Source organism: Scyliorhinus canicula, chromosome 3, assembly GCF_902713615.1.
Source record: "Scyliorhinus canicula chromosome 3, sScyCan1.1, whole genome shotgun sequence".
Taxonomy (NCBI): Eukaryota; Metazoa; Chordata; class Chondrichthyes; order Carcharhiniformes; family Scyliorhinidae; genus Scyliorhinus; species Scyliorhinus canicula.
In genome coordinates this window covers 124,184,966-124,209,933 of record NC_052148.1, presented here as the reverse complement: position 1 = coordinate 124,209,933, position 24,968 = coordinate 124,184,966, and the positions used below count along the sequence as shown (strand labels likewise).

At 44.2% G+C, this 24,968-nt stretch overlaps 1 protein-coding gene across 2 annotated transcripts in view; it reads right to left on the bottom strand.

The window, feature by feature from the left end:
* Positions 1-24,968, bottom strand: part of tec (tec protein tyrosine kinase) — a 229,430-nt gene that overhangs the window by 7,147 nt on the left and 197,315 nt on the right. For both annotated transcript variants that reach the window (XM_038791237.1, XM_038791236.1), the window contains exons 15-17: positions 12,197-12,261; positions 4,181-4,299; positions 2,376-2,533 (exon numbers count right to left, since the gene is read on the bottom strand). In XM_038791237.1, coding sequence (XP_038647165.1) covers positions 2,376-2,533; positions 4,181-4,299; positions 12,197-12,261 — 342 coding nt within the window. The remainder of the gene's footprint in view (positions 1-2,375; positions 2,534-4,180; positions 4,300-12,196; positions 12,262-24,968) is intronic.

Sequence of the window (24,968 nt, the reverse complement as noted above, 5' to 3'; positions counted from 1 at the left end):
TAACTTAGTTAATTTATTGATTGATCTCGGGGCCGGTGCTGGTTAGGGTGTTTAACGAATTGAGGGACAATGGGGTGTTATCCCCGACGATGTCGCCAGCCACCATCTCGCTGATATTAAAACAGGATAAAGATCCGGAAGCTTGTGGGTCCTATAGGCCAATCTCCCTGGTTAATGTGGACGCTAAACTGCTGGCCAAGATCCTAGCGTCCAGAATCGAAGACTGGGTACCGGACATGATTGTGGAGGACCAAACGGGGTTTGTAAAGGGCAGGCAGCTGGTAGCCAACCTAAGAATCCTACTCAATGTGATTATGATGCCCCCGGAGGGCAGAGAGGTGGAGGTAGTGGAGTGGGACTATTTATGGGAGGTGCTGGCATGGTTTGGGTTTGGGGTAGGCTTTGTGGACTGGGTTAGACTGCTATATCAGGCCCCGGAGGCTAGTGTAAGGACGAACAGGACACATCTGAGTATTTTAGACTATACCGCAGGACAAGACAGGGATGCCCCCTCTCTCCATTGATGTTTGCGTTGGCCATAGAACCGCTGGCAATGGCTCTGAGAGCGGCAAGGGGATGGAAGAGAATGGTCAGGGTAGAACACAAGGTCTCGCTCTACGCGGATGACCTGCTTTTGTACGTGTCGGATCCAGCGGCAGGGATGAACGGGATTATGGAAATCCTAGGGGAGTTTGGCCGGTTTTTGGGGTAAAAGTTTCGGAGTTGGGATGCGCTCCCGCTGTCACTAGCGGGGAGAGTACAGACGGTGAAGATGACGATCCTCCCGAGATTCCTGTTTATTTTTCAGTGTCTCCCTATTTTCATTCCGCAGTCCTTCTCTAAAAGAATCAATAAAATCATCCTGGGATTTGTTTGGGCGGGGAAGTCCCCGCGAGTAAAATGGGGGGATGCTGGAACGGGACCGTAGCAAGGGTGGACTGGCATTGCCGAACCTCAGCAACTACTACTGAGCGGCTAACATAGCCACGATAAGGAAATGGATGGTGGGTACGGGTCGATTTGGGAGCGGGTGGAGGCTGCTTCGTGCAGGGGCATCAGCTTGGCAGCCCTGGTCACGGCTCCTCTGCCGCTCCCGCCGGCCAGGTACTCCATCAGCCCTATAGTGGTGGTGGCTTTGCGGATTTGGGGCCAATGGAGGAAGCATGCGGGGGAAGTGGGAGCGTCGGTCTGGTCCCCAATATGCGACAACCACCGATTTGTCCCGGGGAAGATGGACGGCGGGTTTCGAGCGTGACGGAAGGCGGGGGTGGGAAGGATGGGCGACTTGTTCCTGGAAGGGAGCTTTGCAAACATGAACATGAGGACGCTGGAGGAGAAGTTCGGGCTGGCGAGGGGGAATGACTTTCGGTACTTGCAGGTGCGGGATTTCGTACGTAAACAGGTCCCGTCCTTTCCACGCCTTCCACCAAGGGGGATCCAGGGAGTAGTTTCCAGGAGTGAGGTAGGAGAGGGGAGAGTCTTGGATATTTATAAGGAGCTTATGGGAGCGGAGGACACAGGGACCGAAGAACTGAAACTAAAGTGGGAGGAGGAGCTTGGTGGGGAGCTAGAGGGAGGCGTATGGGCAGACGCTCTGAGGAGGGTAAATGCAACCGCAACGTGTGCCAGGCTCGGCCTGATTCAGTTCAAGGCAGTTCACCGGGCCCACATGACAGTGGCCCAGATGAGCAAATTATTTGGGCTGGAGGACAAGTGTGCTAGATGTGGGGAGGACCAGCGAACCATGTCCACATGTTCTGGGCGTGTCCAAAACTCAGGGGGTACTGGCAGGGATTTGCGGACGTCATGTCCCGGGTACTGAAAACAAGGGTGATGATGAGTCCAGAGGTGGCGATCTTTGGGGTGTTGGAGGACCCGGGAGTCCAGGAAGGGATAGAGGCCGACGTTGTGGTTTTTGCTTCCCTGGTAGCCCGGCGACGAATACTGTTGGCCTGGAGGGACTCAAAGCCCCCAAAGACTGAAGAATGGCTGTCGGACATGGCAAGCTTTCTCGGCTTGGAAAAAATCAAGTTCGCCTTACGAGGATCACTATCGGGGTTCGCCCGGAGGTGGCAACCATTCATCGACTTCTTCGCGGGGAACAAATCGTCAGCGGGGGGGTGGGGGGGTAGAATAGTGTAGAGTAGGGGGAAGAATCGGCGGGTCTATTTGAGAGAGAGGAACTGTTATTTGCACTAAGTTTTTGTAATTGGTATTTGCACACTAATGTATATCGTTACTGTTTACAATGCCAAAAATACCTCAATAAAATTGTCTGTAAATGTCAAAAAAAAATTATTGATTGATCTCAAAACAACAAATATAATTTGTTTTGCTGTAATAGCTAAATAGGATTTTAAAAAATCAACACCAACCTCATGCCAACATTGATTCATGATCTCGTACACGGCCTTTGATGCTTGTTTTGGTCGATACAGTCGACAACCGGATGAAATGAACTCAACCACCTCAGCATTTGTTTTGGTTTCAAATGGCATCTTGCCCTCATTGTAAACTTCCCATATCAAAACACCTGCAAATTGAAATAAAGGGTTGTTTTTGACTGCACTGAATCTCAGATCAAATTATTCCACTTTTTATGTGAAAAACAACATCATCACGGCTGAAAGGAGGTAGACTGAATTATCCTGGGAAATAACCAATTTTTGCTACCAGATTCTAGGGAATTGGCTACATTTCGGTGTGTTTGATGTTCAGTGGGAGAAATGGTAGGTGCATGGGGATGTCCAGCAAAACATGGGCCAAGTGTAAGTGACATAGTTTTCTTGTCCTATTATAAACCGTGAAAGGGGTCATTTTCCAACTGTGTGTCACTAATGGGGAGCCTCAACTGCCGATGGAGAATACTGGAAAAGTTGGGTGTGCACTATACACCATTTACTGCTAAATTTAAGCATGCTGTAGAAAATCATGCATATGAGCTCAAGGCAGACAAGCCCCCTCCCAAAATAGTATGAAATTGGAAAGTTAACCTTAACGGTCAAAAACATATTGGATTTAAGTGGATTTAAGTAGATGGGCAAAGTATTGAACCTTTTTGTTTATGTATTTTGTTTCAGGCACACAAGCAAAAACACTTCTTGGTAAAACTTAAATATTGAAATAAAGGGTTTGCTGCTGCTGCCAAACATTGAGCATAACGCAAGACACCAAACAGCCGGTGATACCTAAATGTAAAATGCCAATAATACATTTGTAGTTTTTTTAATTTTCACCCCTGAAAGTAAATAATGCTGTCTGAATGATAAGGTGGCAATATCCAGTCCTGCAGTGAAGTGTGGTAAGGTGGGTACAACTCTAGTTTTTTTTAAGTAGATGGAAGGTCATGCAAACAGAACTTGGACTATATGAAAAAGAAAATAAAAGTCAATTTTTATCTTTGCTGATTAGAAGTACAAAAGAAAAAAGGCACATGTCATTATTCTGCTTAGACTCCCATCACAGTGCAGAAAGAGGCCATATGGCCCATCAAGGTTGCACTAACCCTCTGGAAGAGAACCTTATCTCGGCCCACTCCCCTGCCCTATCCCCGTACCCCACCTAACCTGCACATCGTTGAGCACTAAGAGACTATTTAAATTTAGCATGACCAATCCACCTATTTATATAGAACATAGAACATAGAACAGTACAGCACAGAACAGGCCCTTCGGCCCTCAATGTTGTGCCGAGCAATGATTACCCCACTTAAACCCACATATCCCTAACCCAACAATCCCCCCATTAACCTTTACTCTACGGGCAATTTAGCATGGCCAATCCACCTAACCCACACATCTTTGGACTGTGGGAGGAAACCGGAGCACCCGGAGGAAACCCACGCACACACGGGGAGGACGTGCAGACTCCACACAGACAGTGACCCAGCCGGGAATCGAACCTGGGACCCTGGAGCTGTGAAGCATTGATGCTAACCACCATGCTACCGTGAGTTCTTGTTCTTGTATGTTCTTGTGTTAACTCAATACCATTAAACTAGATAAATCCAGAGTTACATGGACCACCCACAGTGTCTAATAACCAAGGTGTAGCTGATTTTTAAAAAGTATTATTGCTTTGCTTATAAGTCTGAAAACTGGCTTAGATTTTCCAAATATACATGACTGAGAAATATGTTTCAAGGTATTTGCTTGCACACATAAATAAAATTCTCTCTTACCAAACGACCACACATCTGATTTACTGCTGAACTTAGAGTAATGCAGCACCTCAGGAGGTGACCATTTCACAGGAAACTTGGCACCTGAAGAACTCGTGTACTGATCATCCAAGACATATCTGAAGATGAAGCAATTCAATAAGATAAATTTGTTAATAAATCACCAAAACTTCAGCACAGGTCATTTGACACAATGTTAGCAGACTGGTGCTCACTCCACATCAAACAGATCTACTTAACCCATTTCCCTGCTCTTCCCAAACGTTTTCCAAGTGTTCATCTAGTTGTCACTTAAATTTCAAAATTGTCACGGTATGTGTTAATGAAATGAAATGAAATGAAAATTGCTTATTGTCACAAGTAGGCTTCAAATGAAGTTACTGTGAAAAGCCCCTAGTCACCATGCATTAAATATTGTACTAAATTCATGAAATCAGTATTCCAATTCCCCTTTTATACTTTTTCTTCAAACCATAAGTTTATTCTTTCTTATTGATTCATTGACCGGTGGAAATAGTTTTCACTATTTACATCTCAGTGTCAACTTGGTTCAGTTGTTTGCTTTCTTACCTCTGAAGATTGTGGTTTGAAATGGCACCCCAGAACTTGAGGACATAATCTAAACTGAAACCCTAGTGCAATAATAAATGGATGCTGCATTGTCAGAGAGGCTGCTCTTTTCATGGCAATGACTCTGCCTACCTTTTCAAGTGATTGGGATGGATGCTAAAATAATTCCCAATATTCATCTAGGAGCTCAGGGTGACACAAGTCAAGTCACCCGCTGTATATAGGGCTAATTCGCTGCTTGAACCAGTTCTGCCATTCAATCAGATAATGGCTGAACTGCATCTTAACTCGACTCACTTGTCTTGATTTCATTTACCTTACTACGGCTTGCAATAATCTAGCAAACGTATAATCAAACTATTAAAGAAACTTTTAATTACTAGGTTTGTGCACAAGAATTCCATATTCTCCTATCCTTTGTGTTTCCTAGCTTTCCTCCTGAATAACCTGATTCTGATTTTGAGATTCTGACGCTTTGTCCCAGACTCCACCAGCATCAGAAAAAAGTTTCCATCAACTTTTAAAAATCTTATAAACCTCAATGAAAACTCTTTTTAACCTTTTTACAATTCCAGGCAGTCTGATTCTTATAACACGCAAGTCAGTCATCTTGTTAGTGATTGACCGGAAAATCTAGATCAGTTAATGAAAGCTTGAGGGATGGATCGGGCACTAGCTGTCACTGCATAGTGAACTCGAGCTAATCTTGTAAACCAATATCTTATCAGATAGGATGGTCATCGCTAGACAAGTTGTGGGAGCATACACATGCTCTGATCTATTATGCTGTTTGGTTTTAGTCAGTTACACTCTATCTGTGCCAGACATCAGGTAATCTCTTCATACCTAAATAGCAGGATATGTCCTTTGGAGAAAGACTTCACTCAGTTCTGGGCAATCAGAAATTTTAGAGGACATGTTGAGATAGCAATTAAGGCATGCGGCGTCTTTGGTTTTATGAATAGAGGCATTGAGTACAAAAGCAAGGAAGTTATGATGAACCTTTATAAAATATTGGTTTGGCCTCAACTGGAGTACTATGCCCACATTTTTGAAAGGATGTGAAGGCATTAGAGAGAATGCAAAAATTATCCAGAACGATTCCAGGGATCAGTTATCTGGATAAATTGGAGAAGTTGGAGTTGACCACAGCCTCCACTGTTGTTCACGGAACAGCATTCCAAAGGTCAACAAACCTCAGAGAGTTAATGGACAACAGCTATTCATCATTACTAACATAAGTGCATCTGGGACGAACAGGGCAATAATTTACTTAGGAATGGAAATAAAGCTCATGTACACAGTAAATCACAGGACTCAGTCTCCCAGCTGTTGTCATTATGTTTTTCCTATTGTTTTCTCTCTGCCTCTTGTTTTCTAATGCTAGTGAATGAAAAGGAGCTTAGCAGGGAATTAAAGTGCCTTGGGAGCATGTCAGGGAGGAGAGCAGTCTTAAACAACATGATTAGAAATGGGGCATCAAACGAGCAGGGTCAGGTGCAAGGGAATAAGGCAAAAGTGGGGCCTATACTTCACACAAGAGGAGTGAAGCAGAGCTGGAACCTAGTCTTTATGTGGAAGGGGGAAATTTTGCAAGTTGCACGTTTTGAATACATAGCCATGGCTGAAAGCTGTCTAAAACTACGGAGTTAAAATACATAGTTGAAGCCCAGGTTTTTAAAGAAAGGTTGAAATATTCTTCTTCAGCCATCACTAGCTTGGCCACATCATTCACTTGACCAGCTAAGAAACTCTGTGCTACAGGTCATGGGTTCTGTAGGTTCTTGCATGGTTGATAAGTCTGATCCAAGAGCCGCATCTTCAACTGCACACTTGGAGAGTGGATCGGTGCTTGGACTCTAGATCCTTTCTTAGACTCCTTTTCTGGGCCTCCTCTCGTCATCGGGTGTCCCTTCAATCAAGGGTTTCCTCCAAGTAGGTCTTTTCCGAGCAAGGGTCTCTCAGGCGTTGATGTCTATGTTGCATTTGTTGAGGGGAGCCTTCAGAGTGTCTTTGAAGTTCTTCCTTGTTCTGAAGCCTTTCTTGAGCTGGGCAAAGAAGATTTGCTTTGGCAGTCAGGACTCTACACCAAAGCACTTGGTCAGCCCAACAGAGTTGGTTTTGGATAATCATGGCTTCAATGCTGGTGCTCTTGGCAGCTTCAAGGACACTGATGTTAGCATGCCTGGCTTCCTGGCTGATGTGGAGAATCAATCTAAGACGCTGTTGAAGGTACCTGTCCAGAGCCTTGATGTGGCGTCAGTATATAATCCATGATTCTGAGCCATATTGAAGAGTTTGAAGGATGACTGCCTTGTACGCGAAGATCTTGCTGTCAAAGCAAGAAGATCAGTTGTCAAAGACTCTCATCCTTAGGCTTCTGAAGGAGGTGCTTGTGGATTGGATACAATGTTGGATCTCCGCATCAATGTCAGCCTTAGATGAGAGGGATCTCACCACGTATGGAAATGTTTCACATGTGGGAGGGTTTCTCCATTCACCTTTAGCGGGAGACTGGATATTGCCTTAGGGTGGGTTTAAAGGGTTCGAGTTTTCTTGAGGTTGAGGCTGGGACCGATTCTTTGGTATGCTTTCACAAAGGTCGAGCGTGGATTGGAGATTTTCCTCAGAGAGTGGAGGTTGCAATGTCTGCTGCATTCTGAAGTTCCATGAGCGATGTCAGTGTCGTTTGTTATAACACTTCATGCTGAGGATGATTGATCCCTAGTACTGATTGGGCTGTGAGTTAACCAGCACTAGTGGAACAGGTCAGTTGCTGTAGCAACTAATAGAAAGGAGTGAGGACCTAGGAGATGTGTAACCAGGTCCTGTGTAAATATTGCTGTTATACGGAATAAACGTCTTTCTGATGAACTCTTCAGACTCCCTTCTTTGCTGTTTACTTCAGTTTTCTACTTGGATTTCAACTGGTTGAGTTTGAAAAGTTTCCTGTCCATCTGCCCAGGGGGCAGCACGGTAGCATGGTGGTTAGCATAAATGCTTCACAGCTCCAGGGTCCCAGGTTCGATTCCCGGCTGGGGCACTGTCTGTGCGGAGTCTGCACGTCCTCCCCGTATGTGCGTGGGTTTCCTCCGGGTGCTCCGGTTTCCTCCCACAGTCCAAAGATGTGCGGGTTAGGTGGATTGGCTATGCTAAATTGCCCTTTGTGTCCTAAAAATAAGGTTAATGGGGGGGGGGGTTGTTGGGTTACTGGTATAGGGTGGATACGTTGACTTGAGTGGGGTGATCATTGCTCGGCACAACATCGAGGGCCGAAGGGCCTGTTCTGTGCTGTACTGTTCTATGTATCTATGTATCTATCTTGTAGACAATGTCCACTGGGAAGCTTGCTCTTGACAAGGTGAAGAATGTTGGGAATGAAGATGGAGAAAGGGGTGGGGGTAATGACACATCCTTGCTTGACCTCAAAGGTTTCTGTCTTATTTCCATCGTCAAGGACTGAAGAGGGATGCTCAGTCGTAAAGAAAGCTGCTGAAATGCTCTCCAGTTCCTTTTCCAAGAGTGAGATGACGGAATCAAACGCCACCGCCTACATGCCAGTCCGTAGCTAGGGACTTCCAGATCTCACAGTCCTGTCCTTCGACACAGAACTTGTCTGAGTGGGGGGTGTTCTGAGGCGTTCTACTTTCCTCTAGGTAAACGTCTGGTGCTGAACATCTTTTAAAAGTGGATATACCATTGCACATCAGCAGACACACGGTCCTTGACAGAGGGTGTGCCCAATTCAGTGAAAAGGGAATCTCGATGACGGGGGATCTCCCTACTGCTTCAGCCTTCACCCGCCATCGCAGCCATTGATACCATACAAGTATCTTCCGCTTGATCCACCACTAAGGACTTGTTTTGGATTACACTTTGTCTGGTTCCTTCCCTCTGACCTTATCATCCTGGGTGACCGCGCCAAGAGCTTAAGACTCTCAACAGAATTGCTCTCAGGATCAACGGAATGGTCAAGCCTCTCCACCACGGCAAGGTGGCACTCCAAGGAAAGGACAGGTTGAACAAATAATTCAATAAGAAAAATCACTAGGTAAATTTAAGATATAAAATAAATAATTTTTGAATTTTGTGATAAAGCTGATGTTAGATATTACAGATTACAATGCTCCTAAGATTAAAACAGTGGATGAAAATTTAGTAATTTAATGATGATCAAATATTGATATCAAATAAGGTTTTTAATTTCGTTTGTAAAAGATGGTTATATTATGGAGTGTTTATATAGAAATGTTCTATTATCTTTGTAAGAAGCAGGAAGTAACCATAACCATACATGGGAAAGGATGTGCCATATTGTAAAGCTTTTAATTATATTTCTGTGTGGAGTTACATTTTATTTTGCAAACAAACATTCAGGTTTAAGCAACTGAATGTCTTCAACAAGAAGTAGTTCTCTTTTAAGTGATTTGTTTCACTTGACTTCTAGCAGGGATCTATCTTTGGCCACCTCTTATTTCTCAACAACATGCTGCCCCTCGGTGACATTATCCAAAAAGCACAGCATTAGATTTCACATGCAAACGGATGACACCAAGCTCAACTTCACTACCACCTCGCTCAATGACTTCATTGTTGCTAAATATTTAGACCACTGATCTGACATCCAGTACTGGAAGAGCTGGAATTTCCTCCAATTGATAAAAAAATTCTTCCCAATATTAAAATGCATATTTACTTAACAAATAGCACAAGAAAACCACATGAATGGTGCAGCTCAATATACATGGATATAAAGTTTCAACTGTACCACTACAGGAGCCAATCATGGTTCTTAAACCCCGCCATAAAAAATAAAAATACAAAAGAAACTATGTGAGAACCCCAGTTCTAGAAGGATGGTTTACACGTACCACACAACGTCACTAACTCCCAGCCTCAAGCACAATGCAGAATGGTCTTCATTCCACATATTTATACAGAGAGGACCAGCAGTGCTAAATTCGGATTATGGTCAGTGTCATTGGCGCTTCCCAGCACATTAAACAAGATAGGATAAAAAAAAAGAGAGCTACCAGGAGCAAAAGTTCTCAGGATAAATGAGGACCAAGATACAACCACAAATCCGTATTCCTCCAGCGCACTGCCACTCCCAAGGATGATGATGATAAAAATTTGCTCGTTCATATAAGAGAACGTCACAACCATAAGGGGGACAACATGATATCAATAAGGGATGTCCCAAGCGTAAGATGTCAATCACAGCACCGGACGTGGCCTAGTCCAGCACACTCTGAGACAAGGGAGTCAATGCCCACAAGACCCCCAGTACACGCCAGGACCCACCACCCAGCTGATCCTGCTGCTGCATCATCTTCAATAGTGAAAATTAATTTAAAAAAATACATATTTACATTTCACCCAAAACCTACGCCTCAATCCTAACCATCATGCTAAATGGTTTCAAAGGACCTATGTGGTTTTTCTATCCACCAACAGAACTTATAAATGTTTACAACGGGAATGCCACCTGATCAGTTTATTTTCCAATGCATTCTATTGTGGCTTTAGTTAATTTCAGCTGTATCTGATACTTCTATGTGCAATCTTGCCAATGTTTTAAACTTTGCAAAATATTTATTTGAGGCTACTTTCTCACTATTTATGTAAATAACTTAATTTTTCTTCTCTATAACTTATCTCCATCAACCAGCGCACCCCAGTCTCCATTTCTGAAACCTTTCTTTAGACCTGAAAATTGAACACATTCGCACAGCAGGTACAGCAAGTTGTCTACAGCAATAATTTTCTCAACTAAATGAAACATGATATAGTAAATATTGATATGAATTGAGGAGTTGTTAGCATATGGAATGTTTCTATCAGAAACAGTGGTAAGAATAAACTCCATAATACAACTCATATCGGAAATTGAAAAAAAAAAAAGAATGGCAAATAGAATGACATGGATAGTTCTTTCTGAGAGCTGTATTGTGACAGTGATGGGCCAAATAGTTTCCTTCTGGGCGGCTTTTCACAGTAACTTCATTGCAGTGATAATAATAATAATAATAATAATAATAATAATAATCACTTGTCACAAGTAGGCTTCAATGAAGTTACTGTGAAAATCCCCTAGTCGCCACATTCCGACGCTTGTTCGGGGAGGCCGGTACGGGAATTGAACCCGCACTGCTGTCTTGTCCTGCATTACAAGCCAGCTGTTTAGCCCACTGTGCTAAACCAACCCTTAGTGTAAGCCTACTTGTGACAATGAAGATCATATGAAAAAATTATTACTTTGTTCTTTCTGGGGGAATGCCGACGTAAAGTGGACGGACTTGGCCCAGCCAAGGGCAAGGGATTTTCCTGTGGAATGTGCTTCTCTCTCTTGGCGAGCTGATGTACCTCACATCTTACTGCAATGGCAGCTGCCCCTTGGAACACTTACAGTAGACAACTGCATCACAATGCCAAGTGGTACAGCCGTGGGTGGATGCTGCTGTTAGCATCGGCTCACTGTTGAAGGAGCCCGAAAACAAACAGGTTTCCCCACACATACACTTCCTCTCACTCTCTCCCCCCCCCACACAATCAACATTTTCCTACTAGGGCTAGGGTGTGAAGGAGGGGGAATCGTGAAAGACAGGGTACCGTGAAAGAGGGAATGGGGGAGGGGTTTGAAGAGGCAGCGGACTGGTTGAGGGTGTTAAATGACCCCAATCCTTGATCCTGCCTCCTGGTGATGAGGTTTACACATGTGCACCCCCAATTCCAGCCTCACCCATGTGACAGCCACTAGAGCTTGCTCTTCCTCAGATTTGAACTGCCAAATGCTGATCGCCAACCACTGCTGCACTTATCAGAACTATAACTCCATTCAGCCACCACGGGCTGGGCCTCCCCGATTTCATACTGCTGCTCCTCACTGTGCAGGCGCATAGCGGCCGCATGGGTAATGTAATTTGTACGGTAATCGTCTGTGATTCGCTACGCAGAGAGATTGCCATGTACATTCTGGACAAGATTTTAAAGTAGTTCTGTCCCTGATTGGCTGCGACCGACTCACTCTTAATTTTGGGGCTTCCTGTCTTTGGAGGGCCTGTGCCAAGGCTCAACGTGTTTCCTTGTAAATCCGTCCCCGTCTGTGCTCCTCTAATTCTGGCCTCTTTATCAATCCCGATTTTATTGCTCCATCACTGCTGCTCAGGCCTTCATTTGCCCAGGCCCTAAACGCTGGAATACCCTCCTCCCTACACCTCTCTGCATTTGCTTGTTTCCTTTAAGATACTCCTCAAAACTGACCTTTTTGACCAAGTTTTGGTTAGTTGGCCTAATATTTCTTCAGGCAGTCCGGTACCATATTTTGTTTCAGAATTCTCCCGTTAAGTGCCTTGTATATCTTATTTCAAAAAGACACTATGCAAATATAAGTTATTGTTGTAGCCAATAAACATGAATATGCTTGATACTAATATTTGGTATTACCTGGCCATTCCAAAATCAGACACTTTCACCACGTGTGATTCACTCACTAAACAGTTCCTGGCAGCCTGAAAAGAAAAGGAAACATAATTTTTCTAAAGATATATGGTCTACTTCTGCACTTTCCGGCCCAGTTTTCAACTGTTGACACAAATGGGTGGCAATCATGGGCTTGAGTGGAGAGCACACCCACCCAACGAAAAATTAAGACTAATCTCAAATTACTTTACTTAGGATACGTGCCATTTGGACATTTGCTTTTTTAAAAAAAGTGTTTTATATATATATATATATATACATAAAGAAGTCAAATTTACATGGGAACTGTTCAATTGTCTCCTACAATTTCAGAAGATGTAATTCCAAAGGAAGAGGCAAACTAATCTTAGATCCATGGAAATTCAACATAATTATTTATCATAGAAAGTCAAAATTATGCACATGAATTTCCCAATTCATTAAGATTTTATATCAAAAGTGGCATAAAAATGATAACAAGCAAAATCCTATATAATATTCTACTGATATGCTGCACGGTGATATTTTTGAGACTTGTATGTTTAAACATGAGCCATTTATCATTAGTCTTTAACTATTCACAGATCCCAGGTTGCAGTCATGAACAGTACAGTCTCCATGCAGGTAGGCTGATTACTGAAGAGGTTTTGTGTAGACCGTTCCCTCATAGAGTCTCTTACCATGTGACTCTATACATCATGCCATCTGTGGAGCTATTCTCCAGTCCCAGTTCTCCACTTAATCCTTGCTCTGTCAAGCAGCATTACATTACAATAGCATGCAGGCACAATATTACAACATTCCCTTTCTTCTCTAAAGAAAACTTTCCTCCATTCTAATAGAATATTACAATACAAACTTTACTTGCTATCCCTTCTCCACCATGCAAGTCTCTAACTTAACAAATTCAAATGATTTGAGTCCGACAGTTCTTCACATCAAGGTGTGTCACGTTTGGAAGAATGGTAGGAGTACTGTGTGTTTCCGGTCCTTGGGTATCTCTGTTTGATTCACTTTTTTTTGCTTCTTTGAGTGGTGTTCCACTTTGTTAACAACTCATCTGCTTTTTTGGAACACAGAGGGGTTGTCCCATTCCTTCCAAGGGGAATATACACACTGTTTTTACAGTGGACTTGAATTTTCTTTTTCAATGGTGTCTGTCATGTTCTTGCTGAACATATATGTTTTGCAACTGGAACCCTAATTTCCACTTGCTTCACGATTTCAGCCAAACATCTGTTTGTTGCTGCATTTGCAAATCATTTTGCAAGCTTATAAATCTGGTCAGTCAGCTTAATGATTTTCAGTATGTCTGAGACATCCAGTGCTTTTTATTTCAACAGTGCCTTGTGCTTGGACAGATCTACTTTCCAAGCTCATTTCTGTCTTTACTTTTCCCGTTAGCAGCAGAGCTTTGCCCTAGTCTTTGGCCAGGTCAGTCACCAAAGTCTTAACTTGTTTCAGTTCTTTAATTGTATTACTCATTACTTCATTATCTGCTTGCAGTTTGGAAAGTTCTACTGCTTTTCCTTTCAATGCATCCTCTTTTTCATTCAACTGTTTCTTCAGCTCTGTAGTCTGTTTCTTGTAGCTTTCAGCTTCCTCCTGAAAAATTGGACATTACGGAGTAAGTTCTGCCATCGGATTCTTCATGTTGTTCAATGATGTGAAATTCATTGTCCTTCTCTTTGCAATTTGAGTAACCTTTGTCCTGAGGGATTCTTGTAACATGTGAAGATCTTTCAACAGGTTCTCCTTTCCTTTTAGAAGCTCGCTTGCTACATCTTCAGCTTTCCTGTAATTCAGAAGTGTCTCAAGTGTCTCCTGCTGTGCTTCCATTCCGCTGTTTAAGACGGTCTTCTCATCATGTAGCTGAATGGTCACGCATTGATCTTGGAAGGACTACCAACCATTTTGCAACTTTTTATTCTCCTGTTGTCACCCTTTGGGATCCCTGGTTGCCCTCTCCCTAGTGCCTCTTGTTTCCCTCAGTGCTTTGGTGGGGGTGGGGGGTGGGGTTGAGGGTTCTAGACTTTCTTCTATCGTCTGCATTCTTCACAACTTGGGAGTCTAAAATATCTGTCAAAGCCTTTTAACATCTCACCAAATGTTGTTGCGTATAAAGATTTATACATTAGCTGTGGAGTACTTCACCAGTAAATGAACCAAAATCTTACCAACCTGTGCTTTTTCCGATTCTTTATTTAACCTGTATGCTGTACATGAAAACTTGTCTTCTCCAGACTCCCACTCCTGGGACTGGTTTAGCCCTTTACATAATACAAATATGTCTGGCTCTTCTAATTTGTTGTCCATAGGCATACGTTTTATTTCTCGTATTTAAAAAAAAACTCTGCAGGCCTTTTCTTTTAGCTATGCCCTGCAGATGTTTGTGTTTAACTCTCGTCACTCAGCCTTATTTTTGCCATTTTTTCCCCACACCTTTATTTTTACTTGCAGTTCTCTTTCAGCTGCCTTCGGAGTATATTACTAGGCTGTATTTTTGCATTTTGCTCACCAGTGTGTGGACCCTCATTCCGACATTTTTTCTTCTTAGGTGCATGATTCTTTAGTCCAGCTCCAATTTTTCATGTCTTCTGATACTGCTCTGGGTTACCGGATTTAGCTTCCCCTGATTATTGCACTATCTCTGATGTGATATCTTTAAGGAGCTCCCAATGCTGCCAGTCACGTAATAATATTATGCGCGGTGACGTTGAGTACGAAGTCTTGAGATTTGTATGTTTAAACATGAACCATTTATTGTTGGTCTTTATAACTATTCAAAAATCCCAGTTTACAGTCATGCATGGCACTGTCTCCATGCAGATAGACTGCTTCCTTACAGAGGTTCTGTCCATACTGTACTCTTCCAGAATCTCTTTCCATGTGACTCCATAATTCATACCGTGAGCAGAGCTGTTCTCCAGTCCCATGTTAACCCTTGTGCTGCTGGGCACCCAATAGCATGCAGGCACAATATTACAACATTTAACATTAAATTTAATTCTGCACATTTCAACCTCCCCATGAGCAAGTGTCTGTGTCCATCCTGATAATGGAAAGTGCCAATGCAAACTCATCACTTGTGATGCTCTAATTACATTGTTCATAATTCTCCATTTGGGAGACTATGATTGAAGCTCTTGGACTATATAAAAGCCAGTTCAATGCATTCTACAGAGGAGGAGAGGAAGTTAACTGGCTTTGATATTGTCCAAGAACTGTCAATCATAGCTAGGTGTTTATGAACATTGTTAGTTTCACAGCTGACTACTTGAAATCCATTCAAGCATAAAGGGAAATGAATTAAACAATCCAGGCAGCTGGGTATGTGTGGAAGCTGCCAATCACAGCCCAGTAGAATCAGTTTCACATAGATATGAATGAAAGGCTTTCAAATCAAAGATCTGAGGGGTTTAAATCGAGCTAATGTGGTTTCCTCTTTCCTGGAATTTACAGGTGCTGCTTCCTCTGCCTGAGCCAGTAAATGTATTGCACCGGTGAGTTTTGAAGCAGTGATTTTTTTTCACTGCCTGTGTCTGGACTTCTCTCCAACTTCCAGATGGGGGTCTTTCTTATTGGGGGTAGGGGGGTATTCCTGGTGGGTTCTCTGTAATGGGTTTCTGGTGGGGGTGGGTTGGGCAGGATTTACATTGTGTGGAGGGGGGGGGGTGGCCCTCCGTTGGACTTGGAGGGGGGGCGAAGAGTTATCCATTTAGCCCACCATGACGTACACTACGTCAGGGCTACACTAGTAAATACCTGCGCCAATTCTCACCGACATGAATCCCAGCCCAGAGAACCTGGAGATTCACAAGGGCTTGGGGATATGATGCCCAGCCCATAGGATGAAAATGCAATGAATGAACTCATTTGCATCCTCCCATTGGGACGGACCTGACCCTCTATATTTCCACCAGCGGAGGACCATTGGAACAGGATCAGAGCCAGGCACAATCCTGTTTTATGCCCAATGCTGGATTCTCCGCTGCATCAGGAATTCCAGGCGGCAGAGAATCCAGCCCATCATGTCGCCACCTGAAAACTGCAGTTTTTTGATGTTCTCAGTCTCACCTTCCCTCCGCCACCACTACCAACTACAATGTCACGTTAGCTTTGACAAAGTGTCATCGATGCTCGGAACGTTAGTACCCTTCTCCCACCACATATGGTGTCAGACTTGAGATTGTCCAGCAGTTTCTGTTTAGCTCAGTTGCCTGGACAGCTGGTTCGTGATGCAGAGTGAGGCCAACAGCGCGACTGAAGTTATTCAACCTTCCTCCTCGCCCAAGGTGTGGTGATTCTCAGGTTCATAGATCATAGAATTTACGGTACAGAAGGAGGCCATTCGGCCCATTGTGTCTGCACCGGCTCCTGGAAAGAGCACCCTACCCAAGGTTAACACCGCCACCCTATCCCCATAACCCAGTAACCCCACCCGACACTAAGGGCAATTTATCATGGCCAATCCACCTAACCTGCACATTTTGGACTGTGGGAGGAAACCGGAGAACCCGGAGGAAACCCACGCACACACAGGGAGGATGTGCAGACTCCGCACAGACAGTGACCCAAGCCGGAATCGAACTTGGGACCCTGGAGCTGTGAAGCAATTGTGCTGTCCACAATGCTACCGTGCTGCCTGGTTAAATCACAACCAGTCAGCTCTCCCCTCAAAGGGGAAAGAAACCTATGGTCATCTGGGACTATGGTGACGTAACATTTTTTTACTTTATAGTAAAATGTCCTGCTGTTCGCAGGGGTTATGTTCCTGCGAAACTTCGCAGATGGCAAAATCATGAACTATGAACATTTGCTTCAATGAGACTCATTTAGACAGGTTCCAGCCATGCAATGGCAATATTGCTATGGGCAGTTACGGAACATTGAGCTGCAGTACCTGTGTGAGACAGACGAGAAGCCTCTGAGCAACACTGGACATTGGTGAAGATTACAACATCTTTCAGGCTGCACGTTAGTTCCCAATATAAAATCACTTAACAAAACAAAATGCCTCAATTGCCACTTTCTTTAACAGAAAGAGCATAGATGTGAAGATCTAATGTTTCGAGTCCAAAGACTCTTTGTCAAAGCTAACAGTCAGAGAAAGTGGGGAATGTGGAGAATATTTATACCGTATAAATATTCCCCAATTCTCTGATTGTTAGCTTTGACAAAGAGTCATTGGACTCGAAACATTAGTTATTTTCTCTCCCTACAGATGCTGCCCAGACCTGCTGAGATTTTCCAGCATTTTCTCTTTCGTTTCAGATTCCAGCATCGGCAGAAATGAGCTTTTATATAGATGTGACGCTATGCCGTTATGTCGTCTCCATGTCCAGAAGCTTCTTCCGACCTGGATCAACATATGAACACATAGGACATACCAAATGCTACTTGCAAAAGAAAATCACATGAGCGTCTGTCCATGTCATGTGACCCAGGCATTAGAATGCAATCATTACAGGGAGAAACAAAACGTAGATGAACAAACATCGTACGCTGCATCATGTGAGCAAAGGTCAGAGCGGGTAAGTGAAAGCATGAACAAGGTAGTTGCAAAGGTGGGGTTTTCACTGTACTTCTCTATTCTTCATCTCAATTGAAAGAGATACCATTTGGATCACTTGTCTATTTCAACCTTTACATGTAGGGAATGGTATTGGGCAGAATCTTACCAGAATTTGGCGAAGTGTCAGGTTCACACTGAAAACTGGCATGCAATTCTCTAGTTGCACAGATCAATTTCCTTTCCAAACCTTGAGCCTCTTAGACAGAAAAAAAGGAAAGAGTGGTCGTGGTTTATGTCAACATGGCAGGGCCTCAGAGCTGGCATCTGGCTCCAAAAATATCATGGTGCCATCTTTAATGGGAGCATCGATAAGCACTGCAGCCTAACGGCCCCCATCATGAAGGAACATGGGGCTCTCTCCGCTCCCCCCCTGCAACAACCTTAAACAACATTCCGATCGCACCCCTCCACCCACCAATCTTATATGGCGTTCCCTCGCACCACACAATGTGTACTCCCTCCAGGGTGCTCCCACTAAGCCTCGCCCTGCTATTCCCCCCCCCCCCCCCCCCCCCCCACAGGTTGGTACAGCAGGTCAGCACTGCCCAGGCATTTCCCTCTACTCCCCTGGGAGCTATATTTACCTCTTCGCCCATAGAGGGATCCCCTTTACTGCCTTGCATCAAGCCAAACCTGTTGTAAAGCTCATATGAATATTTAGTGAGGAAGGCAATCATTTGGCAGGGGGCCTGCCAGATGGCATGGTAGCATAGTGGTTAGCACTGTAGCTTCACAGCGGCAGGGTCCCAGGTTCGATTCCCAGCTTGAGTCACTGCCTGCGCGGAGTCTGCACCTTCTCCCTATGTCTGCGTGGGTTTCCTCCGGGTGCTCTGGTTTCCTCGCAAGTCCCGAAAGACACGCTGTTAGGTAATTTGGGCATTTTGAATACTCCTTCTGTAGACCAGAATGTGGCGACTAGGGGATTTTCACAGTAACTTCATTGCAGCATTAATGTAAGCCTACTTGTGACAACAAAGATTATTATTATTACTAATAACATTTAAATGAGGTTCAAACCCTTTGTGGGCGTGAATCTCATGCTGTCGTCAGTGAGGACAATCGCTAGCTCTCCGGCAGGAATCGCATTTCCCAATTCTCGCGAGGTTTTCTGCCTGCGCCACTGATCCCACAGACGGCAAGTGCAGACTCGATGATCGTGCCCATTGTCTCTAACTAATACTGATTTCTTCTTAAATTTATCCCTCCTGGCTATATTCCGGGTATTTTTAATTGCCATTCCAGTCCCTTCTGCAGCCATATTTTGGTTATTACAATATCTTATCTTGCTATTTTGAGTCAAATATAGCTTTGCAATTGTGTTTTTTATCATCATATTGGCTCCCCTTAAGTTTGCAACTTCCTTTGTTTTTCCATATCCTGATTTCCTCCTTAATTTAATATCTTCTGATATTAATTCTTTCAATATTTCTACTTCTTTATTACTTATATATACATATTGAATATTTACTTTGTCTTCCAAGCAGTCTACTCTATTTATTCTTTCCCCCATCAAATTAAGCTATTACCCACAGTTCTAGTTAAGCACTCAGGTATAAAATAAATTCATGGGTAAAAAACATGTCAGTGTTTCCACATTATTTTTGGTACATTCTCACTTCTTGGGTTGCGATTTCACTGTGGAGTATTAGTAAAAAATCTGTTAACCATTGCAAATCTATTACTAAAATTGTATTATATTACTTCACCTCCAATTTGCTCACATATAGCCATGTCAGGGCTAATGACATACAAAAGATTAGGGAAGGGATGCTGCTAATTTGACATTCGGAGTTCAGAACAAGCTTGTAAAGCAGGATCTTACAGGTAATAATTACCCAAACCCCCGCACACCAACTAGCATAGGAACAACCAGATCAGAAAAATTGGCCGGAGAAAAAAGAAAATGGAGAGGAAGGGCAAAGAATAGTTACTAATTTGGAGGAACGTAGAATATGATGTTCCCCGAGGATCAGTGCTTGGACCACTGTTATACATAATTTATACAAATGATTTGGACTTCACACAAGCAACTCTACCAAAGTTTATAGTTGATACCAAACATTTTGAGAGCAGGTTTTATATATATATATATATGAAACCTTGAGGAAGAATGCTACATAATAAAACAAAACATTTGAAAATCCACATATTGTGTAATTAAGCGGAAAATTACATTTAACACAGATAACGGGGGGGGAGGGGGGGGGGGATGTAGTTTAGTGTGAATAGAAACATCATTTACATCAACTGGATAGCGTAAAGGAGCAAAGGGATCAATGACTACAGGAACAAATCATTAAAAGCAACATTACAGGTTGGCAATCAAAAATGTCAAAACACAGGGACTTATTTTCTAGGGGTAAATAATTGAAAAAGTAATGATGTTAAGTATGTATAGGGCAGTGGTTAACCCACTCTTGAGTAACGAGCACAATTCTTCACTCCATGCTATAAAAATGATTCATAAGCACTGGAGAAATTGCAATAAAGATTCATAAGTGTGATACCAGAACTGGCAGATTACAGCCACTGAAAAAAGATTAACAGGTTGGGGCTTTTTTATTTAGAATAGAGAAGACTTAGTGGTCACCTAATAGAAGTCCTAATAGAAGTCTTAAAAATTATGAAAGGGTTGGATATGGTAGACGCAGAGAGAGAATAGCTCCACTTGCGGGAGAAGCCAAAACTAGAAGCTATTGGATACAAGATAGTTACCACTAAAGCTAACAGGAAAAGGAGAACAAATTTGGTTTGTGTATGGAGGGACGGTGGTAGGACCCAGGTGTCATAGTGCACACCAACGAACCAACTACATTAGGTAGAACTAGAAATGTTATTCTGCTGAGAGAGTTTGAGGGGATTGGGTCCAAATTAAAAAGCAGAACCTCAAAAGTAATCTTCTCTGAATTGTTAACTGAGCCACACATCAACTAGCATAAGAATAAACAGATTAGAAAATGAACTGCATGCCTGAAAATATAGTGCGAGAGGAGGAGGTTTCACTTCATGGACCACTTGCACCAGAATTTGGTTAACTGGGAGCTGTTATGTTGGGATCAGGCTCCTCTTTATCTGGGCTTGGACCAGTTTCCTAGTGAGTCAAATAACTGGGGCGCTAGACAGGTCTTTAAACTAAAAAGTGGGTGTGGAAATACTTTGTAAAGGATAAATTGGAAAGCAGCAAAGGAAATGTCCAGGCTCTAGAGCAGAAGAGGAATTTGGGCAAAAATTAAGCAGAGTGGATCAGGGAGGGGCAGTTATGAGAAGAACAAAGGTAATAGAAAATTAATTACTATGGGGCGGTTAGGAGGAGCTTGATAAAAGTCAAAGCTTAAGGCACTATATGTCGGAACGTGAAAAGCATTCACAACATATTAGATAAATATATTTTGTACAGCTGGGGAAATAGTTATGTTACTGTTAATAATCCATTCGAGGGCAGCTAATGCAGGATGAATAGTTGAGACCCCACCAAGAATGGATCTCTCAGGGCAGGTGTTCAGTATGTAGGTGACGGCCTGGTTTGGATGGTCACCATAATTGAGCTGTTCCTGTGGAGCAAGTGGTTATATATCTCCTGCCTGGCCTGTCCTCAGAACGATGAAGGTGGTCCAGATTTTCTAAGGACGGTTCAAACCTAGGACTTCACCACTCAAATCAGTTACCAGGTTGAGGTTGGTGACTCATGAGATGAAATGAAAAAGTGAAAGTCGCTTATTGTCACGAGTAGGCTTCAATGAAGTTACTGTGAAAAGCCCCTAGTCGCCACATTCCAGCGCCTGTCCGGGGAGGCTGGTACGGGAATCGAACCGTGCTGCTGGCCTGCTTGGTCTGCTTTAAAAGCCAGCGATTTAGCCAGCGAACCAGCCCCTGGTTTAGCTCACCAGATGCTAACCAGATGCACCATTGAAAACCAGGGAAGAACCTGACGTCCAGTTCTATAAGCAGCCACTCGCACATAATCCAATGCCAAAGTACCTTAGCATCACACTTGACTGTGTATTGCTCTACTAGCAACAAGGCCAGAACACCTGGGCCAAGGTCAAGATGAGAGTGAATGTCATATAGAAACTGGTGTACACCAGCTGGGACAGCTGTGCCAACGAATTACACACTGCTTCATTCGTCTTCATCTACCCAACAGCAAAATACTGTGACTCAACCTGGTTCAGGGGCCACCACACAAACATGTTAGATATCTACGTCCGGGAAGCCATGAGGATTATTTCTGAAGCATTGAGACCAACATAGCTCAAGTGCTTCCTGGTCTATCACATATTCAACCTCCTCATGTCCGCAGTGTAAATATTTTTCTCAAAGAACATCAGCAACTGACAGCTAATGGAGTACGGCCCACTGACACGAGACTTTAAAAAAAAGCTTATGCTGCCCTCTGCAATCCCATAACCTCTATGGGAAGATTTTCTATACCCTACAAAAACTGATGTAAACATATTAGATGAATTAATGGCATAGACATAAATTATTAGATATGATCTAATAGCTACTGATGAGACCCGATTGCAAAGTAACCAACGTTGGCAACTAAATATTCCAGCAGACTTAACTTTTAAAAGAGCTGGACAAAATGGGAAAAGAGGAATAACATTAATAATCAAGGATGGAGTAAAGACAGTAGAAAAAAGGAATTTAGCTCAGAAAATCAAGAGGGGAACCTAGTGGGGAGAGGCAGCTTCCCCAAGCTGCTGGAGATCGACAGGGCCCATAGGTCGCTCCTGCTGAAACCGGAGGGCAGCAGAGAGCGATCATTGGCAAGTTGCACAGATACCAGGACCGGAAAAAGATCCTTTGCTGGGCCAGCCAAACAAAGGCCTGCACCTGAAAGGGGCATAGAGTCAGTCAAGACATTGGGGCGGACCTGGCAGAGCAGCAGGCAGAATTTAACAGGGCGAAGTTAGCCCTGTACAAGAATATCAAGGCAGCATTTGACCCAGTATGGCATCAAGGAGCCCTAGCTAAATTGAAGTCAATGGGAATCAGGGGGAAACTCTTCATTGGTTGGAGTCATACCTGGCACAAAGGAAGATGGTTGTGATGGTTGGAGGTCAATCATCTCAGCTCCAGGATATCACTGCAGGATCTCCACTTGCCTGGATGAGTGCAGCTCCAACAACACTCAAGAAACTTGACACCATCCAGGACAAAGCAGCCTGCTTGATTGCTCCCCCTGCCACAAAAGTTCAACCCTCCACCGCCGACAAACTGTGTTCAGCCTTGTGTACCATCTACAAGATGCACTGCAGCAACTCACCAAGGTTCCTCAGACAACACCTTCCAAACCCACAACCACTACCATCTAGAAGGACAAGAGTAGCAGATACCTGGGAATCCCACCACCTGAAGGTTCCCCTCCCAAGTCACTCACCACCCTGACTTGGAAATATAACTCCATTCTTTCATTATCGCTGGGGCAACATCCTGGAACTCCATACCCAACAGCACAGTGGGTTCACCTACAGCTCAAGGACTGCAGCGGTTCAAGAAAGCAAGCCGTCACCACCTTCTGAAAGGCAATTAGGGATGGGCAATAAATGCTGACCTAACCAGAGACGCCACATCCCGTAAATGAATACAAAAAAAATTCAGGATGCTGGACCAGGCCAGGCTCTGGGTAACGTACCAGAACAGATAACATTATTTTACTGTCCTTGCAGATGTGGATGGATTCATCCAAAAGAACGAACTGGATAAGCAGCAAGGGAGGCAGCGATGAGGCAGACACAGAGGAGGCAGAGAAAACGAAGAACAATTTGCGCGGGACTGCACCACCTTGTTCTGACCCATGGAACCAGTTTGGAGTGGACGAGTGCACAAAGCGGGCTTAGGAGGGGGTCAAACCGACTCCGGGAGGAGAGGGGCCACCATACTATCTGGAAAGCTAGCACCTGGAGGTACGAGTGAGGGGGGGGGGAGGGATGCAGTGCATCTCCCACTGGGAAAAGAGAACACATGGCGAGGGGGGTGGGAGGGCATATCACCAAAGGAAACCAGGGGCCAGGTGGGGGGAGGAATAGAGCAAGGCCAACAGTGGGATGGAGGGGGTAGTAGAAAGAGGGGCAACCAACCCGGTCGACCTGCGCAACCCTCGGTGTCCAACCTGCGCGACCCACGCCGGCCGACCTGCGCGACCCACACTGGCCAACCTGCGCGACCTACACCGGCTGACCTGCGCGACCTACACCGGCCGACCTGCGCGACCTACACCGGCCGACCTGCGCGACCTACCATTTTCACTTACCTTGTTTGTTGCTGACAAAATGAAGGAAATGGTTTTTGGTGCCATTTGGCCCCAATGGCCCTTTGGCACCCCCGAACTTGAAAAAAAAATACTACGCATGCATGCCTGATCATCAGTGTGAATTTGCATAGTTTTGCGCACACGCACCGATGATCGGGCACGCATGTGCAGTGTGGCCAAATTTTTTAAATCTGTCCCTTGCCAATTTGAAGGCTGCTCGCAGCCGGCATTATTAAAAACCGGCTGGTGCTGTTGCGCGTGGATTTGCGCGATCGGGAGTGCCGCGACGGGCGTCTCCGCAACCCTGCCGACACCTGCCCACGACCCACCCGCAGGTCATGCCCCTGAGTTTGACAATGGCTGCTCTAGACTGACTTCAACAGGCAGTCCTGGAAACGTGGAACAAGATGACACCACAAGCAGCCACTTTGGAGTATTCCTGAGCAGAGGCAAATACCGGAGTGCATGGGCTCACCTACAAGGCATACAAAGCTATACACACAGTTGGTGGCTATGTTGGGTGGACCCAGGACCAGGCTCAGCCTCATGGTGAGTTTGGTGACCGTGGCCATTTTAGTTGGTCACCTAACAAAGGGAAACCCCGGAGTACATGCTCACATCCACAAGGTAAATATGGGTGATCCCACAGGAGGGGGAGACAAAATCCCCCATCAGAATAGTCACCTGGAATAGTCAGGGGACTTACCGGCTCAGTGAAAAGATCCAGAGTCTTCCTCCATCTGAAAAGTATGAAAGCCAACAAAGTCTTCCTCCAAGAGATGCGCCCGAGGGAGACAGACCGACTGTGGGTAAGAGAAGGGTGGGTGGGACATGACGTGTCATTCATATTACGGGATGAGAGCAAGGAGCAGAGGCAGACTAATGAGTAAAAGGACGGCATTTAACAAGATGAAGACGGTTAT